Consider the following 12,068-nt stretch of genomic DNA (forward strand, 5'->3'; position numbering starts at 1 on the left):
CAAAGGGACCAGTCCCTTTGGGCAAGTGCAGGGCCAAAGGCAGCAGACCCCTGGGCTGAGTGTTCCAGGGCCTGGCACCAGATCTCCCTAACTTTGGTTTCCTCATCCACCACGTGGGGTAAGACAGCTCACACATCACGGGGTGGCTGGGAGGATCTAGACATGAGGTATCTGCACCTGTTCCTGCTGTGGGACCCTGGGCAAGTCACACCACCTCTCTGATCCTTGGTTTGCTCATCTGGAAAACACGCTGACCTCACAGCATTTTGGGGTTTGCTGCAAAGCGCTTGGCCAGCACCTCACAGAACAGACAATGGGGAAATGAGAGCTGCTCTTATAACTGTCTACCTGAGGCTGCCCGGCACCCCGAGCTGCACACAGTCCTCTCCTGCTGCTCCCATCCCCTCCGCTGGCTCCGCAGGCCGTCATCCCCGGCTCCCTGGCCCTCTCCTGGCCAAGGCTGGCTCCTGGGGGCTCTGTGTCCTCCACTCCTGGGACCTCCCCTGAGATCTCCTCTTGCCTTCTGATTCCGGCCCAGCCTTTGGGATCAGGTTTTACTTCCCCAGTGAAAATCAGATCCCTCCCCTGAGGTGTTGCCACTCCCCAGGTAAGAGATAACGACAGCTAAGCTAAACGGAGCACAGCACCAGGCATGATCCACCAGCCCGAGGGCTCCATGTGTGCTAACCTGTGAAATCTGCACAGCAGCCCTCCCTGGGAGCCACTATTACTAGCATCTCCATTTTACAGGTGGGAAACTGAGGCACAGAGAGAGAAAGTAACTGTCCAAAGTCACACAGCCTATGAATGGAGAAGCCAGGATGCCAGCCAAGGCCACCAGGCCTCAGAGGCCATGGTGTCACGATCACGCTTGGCGGTCACGTTTGTACCATAGAGATGGCATATGAGAGCTGTACAGTATGTGGAATATAATCACATTTGGTTTAATAATATGCTTTTATATGCTGAAAAAAAATTCTGGAAGAAATTATGAACGATTACCTCTGGGAAGTAGGAGTCTTATTAGGAGGTGGAAAAATGAGATTTTTACTTTTCATCTGATACCAACACCCTTCTGAACTGTCTGAATTTATTTTGCTATAATCATGTGTTATAACAATAATAATATAAAAACTAGAGCTGGCACCTAGACGTCATCATTTTGTAACTCAAGAAAGAAAAAGAATCTTTGAACCCAGGAAGAAATAAGATATCTTGGGCTCTTGAGGGGATTGAAGTCTACGTTTTTTCTCATTTTCTCAGCTGCCAGCCTTGGGATTTTAACAAAGGAAGGAAGAAAAGGTAGTAAGTTTTTTCTTGTTAGGTCGTATTCCTTCTCAAATGAGAATTCCAGGTCTAGGGTAATTCTGGCTCTGTCATTATTAGGGAAGTGTGCTCTTTGGGCAAAGGAAAAGCATTCTATCCAAAAGAGAGAAATAGAGATACAAAGAGAGAAAGAGACATATATACCCCAGAGTACATGTTGCTCCCTTGGGAGCTGGAAGGGGATTCACCCCTCCCTCTTCCCTTTTGATTTTGCCATTTCCCAGAATCCTCTGCACAAGGGGAGTATGTGACTCAGCGCAGGGCGCGCCTGAGCCCATCAACCTGGTGAGGGAGCAGGCCGGGCCTCCAGCTCATCCACTGCAATAAACCAGCGCTGTCCCCGAGGCTCCCCTCTGCGAGGGGTGTAAAATGACCTGCTGAAAACTTTAAAACGTGCACTTTCTCTACCCTGGGAGTTCTACATCTGGCAGTGTGGCCTTTAATGTGCCAGGTGTTAAGGGGACCCATGTGTGCCTGGTGTGTGGGGACACTTCATGGGGTCCTGTCTCTGGAGCAAACAGAATTGGCCAGCAGGGGAAGGGCAAGGCCCCACAGGGAGGGACAGTGGCATCACAGAATAATACTATCTAGTTGCTGAAGAGAAGTGGAGTTGGTCCACATGACATGGGAATAAAGAAGTGGTATTTATGGTGCGAAATCATTTTTAGAAAACAAAACTCACACACAGCTTAGCTTGGTATACTGAAGTTTACCAAAGTCTCAGCTCCAAAGGTGGATATGTGGGGATTCACTTTCTAAAAATGTTCCTCACCACAGCCCACGAGGTCCGAAACAATCTGTCCTGCCCGGTCTCAGCCCTCATCTCCTCCCACACAGGCTTCCCAAGGTTCCTTAAACATGCCAGGCATGTTCCTGCCTCAGGGCCTTTGCACTGGCTGCTCTGTCTGCCTAGAGCGCCCTCCCCAGCATTCCCCGTGAATGGCAGCTTCTCATCCATCCAGCTTGGCTCAACTGTCACCTTCTCACCTCCCCTGGCCACTTGACCTTCTGGAGCTCCCTCCCAGCCCAGGTGAGTTCCAACACGCAATCCTGTGCTACTTCTTCAGTGTATCCATCTCATGATGATTTGTTCTGTGTGCTTGTGTTTGTGGTTCCACTCCTCCCACCTGACTCAGAGCCTTCTGTATTCTACGTCCAGTGTTGGGAACAAGGCCTGCCACATTGCAGGCACTCCAAATTAGTTGTTAAATGTGTATCACGTGGAACCAACCTTCCTTCCAACCAACCAGCCAACCTCCCTACCCATCTTCTTCCTTCCTTCTAACCTTCCTTACTCTCTCCTTTCTTTTTCCAACAAGCTTAAATGACTTTTATAAAACAGGAAAAAGTATAGAGATACTTTACTCTCTATACTTTAAAAAGTCAAGCCAAAAGAACATAACTATTCCTTCCCTGCTCTGTTTGGGTTCATTTGCTAAATTGCCTTCCCAGCTCCCAGGACCTCCAGGACTCCTAATTCTACAGCGGAAGGCTGGCTCGCTGGAAGAAATCCTGCTAGAACCTTCTCCCCTGACCCTCAACTCCGTGCCTATCTATCCACTGCAAGTTCCACATGGCTGACACCGTTAGTGGGCTGCTGGGACATGTCTAAAGAGAAAAAGTATGATGAAATTCAGTTTGGAGAGTCAAACTGATCATTTTTGCCCTTATTCGCTTTCTTCCGAAAGAATTTTCCAATGTATTTTCTTTTTTTAAATTTATTTTTGGCTATGTTGGGTCTTCGTTGCTGCACGCAGGCTTTCTCTAGCTGTGGTGAGTGGGGGCTACTCTTTGTTGTGGTGCGTGGGCCCCAGAGCATGCAGGCTTCAGTAGTTGCAGCATGTGGGCTCTAGGGCATGCGGGCTTCAGTAGTTGTGGCGTGTTGGCTCAGTAGTTGTGGCTTGCGGGCTCTAGAGCACAGGCTCAGTAGTTGTGGGGCACAGGCTTAGTTGCTCTGAGGCATGTGGGATCTTCCTAGACCAGGGATCAAACCCGTGTCCCCTGCGTTGGCAGGTGGATTCTTAACCACTGCACCACCGGGGAAGTCCCCCAATGTATTTTCTAAATTGAAAATTTTAAGCAATAATTTATAATGGCATTAATTCCAGGTTAAAAAAACCACAAAACACCAAACTGGGCTTGTGCATCTCTGATGTTTTTCCTTCTTCTCAAGATCTCTGGTCTCCATAAATGCTTAAACCTAATGACCTCTGAGGATAAAATGGACTATTCTCTGACTGCTAAAAAGAATGAGATCAACTTCTATGTACTAATACGGAACTGTCGCTGAGCTAAGAGTAAGTGAAAAAGGCTGGAGCACAGACAGGAGGTGACCACATGGATAAATAAAAAGGGGCGTATAGGAAGCACACTCAATCACGTGTGCTCAGTCATGTTCGGAACATTTCTGTAAGGATGCAGAATAAATGAAACAATGGTTGCTTCTGGGGAGCGGAGCTGGATGGCAGGGGGCCAGGGAAGGGAGAGAGGCCTGGTTTTCACTGCAAACCCTTTTGTACTAGTTTGGTTTTTATCCTGTGCATGTTTTACCTTCTAAAACACAAATGCAAAAAAACATCCAGGAGGAGGTACCCTCTCAAGGTTCTGACTGACAGCATTGGACAGAGCCTGTAATTTGCTCACGTCGTCTGAACTTGCATTTGCCACACTGTGGAATTAAACCACTCACATTAGAAAAGAAAAAGGAAGACACAAACTACAAAGAAGGCTCTGCAGTTAGGACCCGGACAACAGCAACTTCTTTCTCTCGTGACAGAAGAGCCAGGAGTGGAAGGCGACCAATGGCTCCGACTTGTCTGGGCCCGATCCCAGCTGACTTGGAGCTCTGGCCTCCAACTGGAGCGGCTCCCTTGGGGCCGGGTTAATTAAGCTAATTAGCACCACTGTCAGCCAGCCCGAGCTGGGGGTTCTGCCAACCTCGCTGGTGAGGACACTCACCAGGTCCGCATCTCAGGCAGCAGGTGGATTTTCCTGGAAGGATGGCTGGAAGAGGCCGGCGGGAGTGGGGGACAACCCTGCCGTGGGGTGGGGATGCTGCTCCTGCCGTGGCTGCACTGAGCTGGCCCCAGGGCCCCTAAACTCGAGGAAGGAGGGAGCCCGAAAGCCAGGTGTCAACCACTAGATGCCAGTGCCTGTCAGCCCAGCCAAGGCTGACCGGGCACTTCCCTATGCCTCACTGCATCCTCACGCCACCTCTGGGAGGTAGGCACTCCTGTCTTCCCCTTCTGAGGCTGGGGGACCGAGGCACAGTGAGTCGAGGACACGCAGACCCACATCTGCCTGATGCGCTGAGCCGCCCGAGATTTGCTCATGATGAACACGGTGCTCACTGTGCGTGGAACACGGTGACGGCGGCTCTGGGGGATGTGGGGCCTCACTCTGGGGCTGGTGCGTCCCACGGGGCTACACTCCTTTCTCACGGCCATCACCTCCATCATCTCCGTCGCTCTACTGGTGGGAGCACTGATGCTCTGAGAGCAACGTTCTGAGACCGTGACAGCAGAGTCGGATTGTGGGCTTGACTCGGGGGACTGCTCTTGACTGCAGGGGTGGTAACTGCAGCAGCAGCAAAGTTCACCTCCTGAGTGCTCACCCTCTCTCGGGCCCCAGGCTGCCCTTCACACACATTATTTCATCTCATCCCCTCAGTGACCCTACATGAGGCAGGGCTGCCCTTTTTTTAAAAATTAATTAATTTATTTATTTTTGGCTGCGTTGGGTCTTCGTTGCTGCGCACGGGCTTTCTCTAGTTGCGGCCAGCGGGGGCTACTTTTCGCTGTGGTGCGTGGGCTTCTCATTGCGGTGGCTTCTCTTGTTGCAGAGCACGGGCCCTAGGCACGCAGGCTTCAGGAGTTGTGGCATGCGGGTTCAGTAGTTGTGGCTCACGGGCTCTAGAGTGCAGGCTCAGCAGTTGTGGCGCACGGGCTTAGCTGCTCCGCGGCATGTGGGATCTTCCTGGACCAGAGATCAAACCCGTGTCCCCTGCACTGGCAGGCGGATTCTTAACCACTGCGTCGTCAGGGAAGCCCTAGGGCTGCCCTTCTTAAGAATGAGGACATTCAGGGCCTGGGTCCTCAGGCGTGACCTGGGGGTTGGCCTCCCAACCACCACTGCACCTTAAGGCAACAAACAGGCTGTTCCCTAGGGCCTGCCCCCTCCTCACTGGGCCTGCCAGCAGGGATGGGGGCCAGCAGGGCAGCAACACGCCAGCCTTTCAGTTGGGCTGAGACCAGTCTGGCGGGGAGGAGGTGCCCAGGATGGCTGAGGACGCAGGGCCACTGGTTCTGCCTCCTGCTCTGCGGGCTCCAGCCTGGCAACCCATCGGCCTAGTCGTCCCTCACCGCTAAGCCCTGTGCAGCTCAACCTCGGTGCTGGGGTCCTCACATGGATTAACTCAGGAAATCCTCACAACTGGGAGGTAGGGAGGACTGTCAGGCAAGTTTAAAGAGAGGGGAACTGAGGGGTTTAGGAGGGGGTAAGCAGCCGAGTCCCACCCCGACCCCCATGCTGTTCTGCTCCTCTCCTGGTTGGGAGAAGGCAGTCCAGTAAATTCAGTGTCTTGGGACAAAGCGGTCAAAACGGGGCTGTCCAGCCATCTCCCGAGGGAGAGCTGCTGGCCCGTCCCCCAGAGTTGACCAGGGCCTGCAGCAGAGGGGCCGAGGTGAGGGACCTTCCGTGGCAGGTGCTCTCGGTCCCCTCAGTATCCCCTCTGTCCTTCACCAGCTCATTCTGTCTTTCGTTTAACAGACCACGTGCCCAAATCCAAGAAGTCAGTCTTCAGAAAATGCACGTCACTGCCTTGGATGCAAGCAAGTCTTCCCTGAGTCTCTCCTAAGATGAGATGCTCTGGTAGTTATCTTTCTGGGCGTGAATCCTGGTTCTGCCACTTGCAGCTGGGTGACCTGGGCTACGCACTTCTGGCTGTGCCTCGGCCTCTTCCTCTGGAAGTCGCCGGGAGGATCAATGCGGCCAGGTTGTACAGCCCTAGCCAGCAGCCTGGCTGAAAGGCAGCGCCCCCATGTCGGCCGCAGCCATTTTCCATTCCTCTGGGGATGCATTAGGTCCCTGACCAGAATCAATGAGAAAGGAGGCAGATTTGGTAATTACTCCTTTGGGGATAATCTCATAATATGTGGTGACCTGTAGCGACAGATTATAAAACCAACAACCATAATATTTGCAGTTGTTGACCTTAACTAACTGAGTGAATTTGGGCAAGTGACTTAACCGTTCTGTACCTCGATTTTTCTTATCTGGAAAATGGGATACAAAGTACCTATACCTCATTGTTCTGTAGTGAAGATTAAATGGGTTAAAGTAGGTACAGGGCTTATGACAGTACTTGGCAGGGGAGGTATCAGAAAATGTAGGTAAATAAGTTATGCAAATGAGTTCTTTTGCCTTGGGATAAAATTTCAGCAACAGAATTACAGATTGAAAAAAAAAAACCTTTTAGCCTCAAATAATTTAGCTGGAAGTAAAGACAATGTTTTCTGGAAAACTAGGTTAGGTGACTCAGAAGTGTCTTTAAATGACAAAGATATTGTCTCCAAAATGCTCAGGGAGAGTTTGAATAAAACAGCTTTCCGAAATGGGAGCGTGTGGACAAAAGCATGAATTCTAAATTAACATGTTATTTTATGCATATGATTTAAAAAATGTATCTGTAACTAAATTAATAAACATAAGAAACCATGAAACTATTTTGTGTCCCCCCAGTATTTTATATATTTAGTTTACATGTTTATACAACACACATACATATGTAAAAAGCCTTCTTTGGATTTTATGTTGGGAAAGGGGGGGGCTGCTGTTTGTTTACAGCTGTCATGTATCCAAGTATGTTTTCTGAGTACCTGCTGTGTATGTGCTGGGCCCTGGATGGGGCTCGGGTGTCTCTGCTCTCCCAGAACCCTCAGTCCAGTGGGCTGACAGGCAGGGAGCAAGTCTCTAGGAAACGACTGCCTGATGTGCCCTGGGACAGAGGCTGAGGAAGGGAAGAAGCGTGGGGTCAGTGGGAGGGATAAGCCTGGTGTGGGAGATGGGAGAGCTTCTCCGAGGACAGTGTGTCTGTGTTGAGACCTGAGGGGTGGTGTTACGGGTCCCCCAAGCAAAAGAGATGTTGAAGTCCTAACCCCTAGTGTCTCAGAAGGTGACCTGATTTGGAAATAGGGTCTTTACAGAGGTCATCAAGGCGAAATGAGGCAATTAGGATCGACCCTAATCTAAAGACTGGTGTCCTTATAAAAAGAGGAGATGTGAACACAGAGACACGCACACAGGGAGAAGGCCACATGAAGACGAAGGCAGGGATTGGGGTGATGCACCTACACGCCTAGAAATCCCCCAGATTGCCAGCAAGTCAACCAGAAGCTGGGAGAGAGGCGTGGAACAGAGCCTTCCTCACAGCCTGCAGAGGGAGCCAACCCTGCTGACACCCTGACTCCGACTTCCAGCCTCCAGAACTCTGGGAAAATACATTTCTGCTGTTGAGCCACTTGGCCTGCGGTACTTTTTTTTTTTTTTTTTTTTGCGGTACGCGGGCCTCTCACTGTTGTGGCCTCTCCCGTTGCGGAGCACAGCCTCCGGACGCGCAGGCTCAGCGGCCATGGCTCACGGGCCCAGCCGCTCCACGGCATGTGGGATCCTCCTGGACCGGGGCACGAACCTGTGTTCCCTGCATCGGCAGGCGGACTCTCAACCACTGCGCCACCAGGGAAGCCCTGCGGTACTTTTTTATGGCAGCCCTAGCAAACTACAGATGGGCAGGAGTGAGCCAGGTGGGGCTGGGGGGGAACCCGGGCAGGAAGAACAGCACACACGCCAGGGAAGGCCAGGGGAGCTGCCCTCATGGAGGAGCACAGTGGGGTCAACAGGGCCTGACCCTCCGGCCACCCCGAAAAGTGGGAGCCTTACTGTATTTTTGGGGTTACAGTGAGAATGAAGTGAGATACGAGGCTCATACCTTCCATTCACTGACGGAGCACCCACACAGTGCCAGGTGGCTACAAGTCAAGACAGAGTCACCTGTTTTCCAGTGGGAGAAATGAGCAGTGGAACAGAGACCAGTGATAGAATGACGGCAGGGGCTACAGAAGGCTGGGAAGGCCCGTCTGAGGAGGTGGCATTGGACCAAACCCCTCCCCTCCCCGAGACAGCCACAAGATGTGGGGGAGGAGCATTCCAGGGACCAGAGAGAGCCAGTGCAATGGCCCTGAGGGCAGCCTGTACTTGGCAAGTCTGAGGAGTGGGAAGAGGCCAGGTGGCTGGAGTGGAGTGAGTGCAGGCGAGAGTGGGAGGGGATGAGGGCAGAGGGGTGACGGGGCGGGTCATGCAGGGTCCAGGTGGGATTTTAGGCAAAGCACACGGTGCCCTAGTGCCTGGTACGATATATGTGCTCTGTAAATGTGAGCCTTCATCATTAATCCTGGGAGTGGGGCAAGCCACTGGAGGTTTTAATCAGGGGAGCGAAGGATCCAAATCTAGTTTTCTGGGTGCCCCCAGCTGTTAGTGAGGTGCGTGAACTGGATTCTCAGCTTGCTTCCCTGCCCACATCTCCAGGGATCCCGTTTCTGTCTCCCGACACCTTTCTCCTTAGGAGCTCTGTGCCAGCACACATCTGAATGGCCCCAACCAGGTCATGAAAGAGGACATCACCGAGAACAGGATGGGGGAGGGCAGACCCCCCCCAACACAACTGAAGAGGAGCCTTGGCCCGAGCTTCCTAGGCTCTGATCCAAGCTCCGTCCCTTCCCAGCTCTGAGCCTCTGGGCCTCAGGTGCCTCATGGGTAAAACTGGGCGAATAACAGGTCCACCTCCCGGAGCTGTTGTTGAGGAGGATTCGGTGAACAAATTCCTGGACGAGAGCTCGGAACCGAGACTGGCACAAGTGAGTACTCGATAAATGTTCGGTATCATCATGTTCTAACTTGGAAACACAAAAACCCTGTCTTCACTGATGACTCCTCTGCTCTCTCTCTCGCTTCACAGCAAAATGCCGCAAACCAGCTGCCTCCTATGCTGCCCTGCCTTCTCTCCCGCACCCTGCAGTCCCCTCTGTGAGGCTCAACCGGGCTCGTCCCGCTGACGTCTCACAGTTGTCACCCCGGGCTCCTCCTCGTATGAACACTGAGGGGTCTCAGGCTGAGTCCTACACCTCCCTTCCTCTCCAGCCTCGTGCCTTTATGCTGATGACGCCCAGATTTCTCTCTCCAGCCTGACCTCTCCCCCGAGCTCCAGACTCCTTACCCGACTGCCTCCTCCATGTCTTCTAGTTGCAAACTTAACCTGTCCAGGACTGAGCTCTGAGCTCCCCTGAGCCTGCTCCCCACTCAGTCCTCGTCTCAGCCCGAGGAGAGTCCATCCATCCTTCAGGCTGCGAGACCTGGGATCACGTTCAACCTCGTTTTCTCTCACACCACAGCCAATCTGCCAGCAAAGCCTGCCTGCTCCCACGTCAGAGAATCTTTCCCGAAACCGCCCCCTTGACCCTCCCTGGCCTCCATCCTGCTCCAGGCCCCTCGTCTCCTGCCTGGACCATCGCAGCAGCGCCTCGCTGGTCTCCCTGCCCCACGCAGGCCGTGCTCCGCACGCAGCCACAGGGACCCTGTGGACACCCAATTTAGGTCATGTCCCTCCTCTGTTCCAGATCCTCCCGCGGCTCCCCCTCACTCACAGCAGACACCCAGGCCCTTATGTGGGGCCCACAAGACCCTCCCGGTCTGTGTCCATCGCCTCTCTGACCTCACGTGCTCACATGATCCCAGCCACACTGGCCTTCCTCCAGCAGACCAAGCATGCTCCTGCCTCAGGGTCTGTGCAGCTGCTGTTCCCTCTGCCTGGAACAGCCTTCATTTACATGCCACACAGTGCTAGCCACCATCTGACCTGCTGCATGCTTTTCTTAGTTACCCTATTTGCTGTCCGCCTCCCCAACAGGCATTGTCAGCTCCCCGAGCTGACAGGGATCCCTGTCCGCCTGTTCACAGCTGTATTCCCAGTGTGTAGACTGGCACGGTGTCCTGATAAATGAGGGAGCGAGGTGTCACCCTCCACCCCACCCCGAGACGCCCGAGCTTGGGGTCTCACCGGGCGTCCAGGCACTTACTTCTTTGGGTCAGTGAAGGGGAGCGGCCGTGGCGGGGGCTCGTCTGTTCTCTTCCACCCTGTTGGGTGCTTGTTGCGCACGGGCTGCTTGGAGAAGAAGGACTTGGGGACGGAGGCGGAGAGCTGGAAGGCGCTGGGCTGGGCCAGCTGTGAGGGCCGCGGGGTCTCTGCACTGGCCGTCTTGTGAACCTGAGTGGGGTAGCCGGCCCTCGAGCTCATGTCACTGCAATGTGAAAATGAGAGAAATAAGCCAATTCCATCCCACTTTTTGAAAAACCGATCTGTTTAAATTTCCTCTTGGGAAACAAAACTTCATTCACCCAGGAGAGATACAAGTACTTTACTGCTGTGGAAAGTTCCAATACATAGATGTCTACGTGGAGAAAACGTAAAGCTGCCTTCATAGTCCCGATCCCACCCCAGGGATGCCCTTCTAGCACAGTTGGTACCTCTATGTGAATCTAAAAAGTCACCCCCCGTGGGTGGATGCTCCCACCCCGCCCCAGAGATTCCCTGTCTCCTAGGCACAACCTACACAGCTGAAGGTGGGGGTCCCACCTGCCTGTCTCTGGATGTGACCGTGGTTTACGGCTTGCTCTATTTCCTTCTTAACCGTTTCTTATGATTAAAAACACACGTGGGGCTTCCCTGGTGGCGCAGTGGTTGAGAGTCTGCCTGCCGATGCATGGGACACGGGTTCGTGCCCCGGTCCGGGAAGATCCCACATGCGGCGGAGCGGCTGGGCCCGTGAGCCATGGCCGCTGAGCCTGCGCGTCCGCAGCCTGTGCTCCGCAACGGGAGAGGCCACAACAGTGAGAGGCCCGCGTACCGCAAAAACAAAAACACACGTGTTGGGAATTCCCCGGTTGTCCAATGGTTAGGACGCAGCACTTTCACCGCCGGGGGTCCTGGGTCAGATCCCTGGTCGGGGAACTAAGATCCCATGAGCTGCATGTTGCAGCCAAAAACAAATAAACAAAAAAACAAAGTGCATATAATCAGAAAACAGGAGCTTTTTTTTGAGGGGTGGGAGAACTGTTTTTATATATAACTGGGATTGTGCTAATAACTTGCTCTGTAACTTATGGGTTTCTTTTTTTTTTAACTTATACCTTGCCACGCCTCTTCATTCAAATATTTTTTGCGCACTACTACACGACGGACACCACTCCAGCTGATCTAATCTAAAACCACAGCTCGATATCCCAAATGCTGGACTCCTGTGAAGTTAATGCTACAATGAACCTCACGCTGTTAACTAGGACCCGACTCGTGGGGACCCAACTGCTGATCCCACTGAGGCGAATCAGCTTTTAAAACTTTTAAATAAAATTCCAATTCCACTTCAAGTAAGAGGTCTTTAATGGGAAAATTAACGTCCTTGGAGTGCAAGTCAATAAATCCTTATTGAAGGTCAATTTAGTAATATTGAAGGGGTGGGATTCTGCCTATGGCAGAATGAGGAGATTGGCAAATTCTTTCCCCCAAAGCACAAAATCGACAAAAACAATCATTTCAGCACTCTGGAAACTGACCAAGGGCATGCAAGAATCCAAGTATCCTTTATGCTTGAAAAACTGAACTTCAGGTAAGAACAGAGGGAATCTGACACTGT

At 52.5% G+C, this 12,068-nt stretch overlaps 1 protein-coding gene across 17 annotated transcripts in view; it reads right to left on the reverse strand.

The window, feature by feature from the left end:
• The window catches only part of SIPA1L3 (signal induced proliferation associated 1 like 3), a 237,412-nt gene that overhangs the window by 15,378 nt on the left and 209,966 nt on the right, over window positions 1–12,068 (reverse strand). For 16 of the 17 annotated variants that reach the window (XR_016390937.1, XR_016390938.1, XR_016390939.1 and 13 more), the window contains one exon: window positions 10,455–10,676. Coding sequence is in view for 14 of the 17 variants with exons in the window: in XM_022586228.2 (XP_022441936.2) it covers window positions 10,455–10,676 (222 nt within the window). In the remaining 3 variants the exon portion in view is untranslated. Of the gene's footprint in view, window positions 1–1,563; window positions 6,412–10,454; window positions 10,677–12,068 lie in introns of those variants that run through there. The other variant, XM_089902927.1, reaches the window with a different exon arrangement.

Source organism: Delphinapterus leucas, chromosome 20 (assembly GCF_059928025.1).
Source record: "Delphinapterus leucas isolate spDelLeu-1000000601 "Yukka" chromosome 20, BTC_Dleu_Yukka2, whole genome shotgun sequence".
In the NCBI taxonomy this organism is placed as follows: Eukaryota; Metazoa; Chordata; class Mammalia; order Artiodactyla; family Monodontidae; genus Delphinapterus; species Delphinapterus leucas.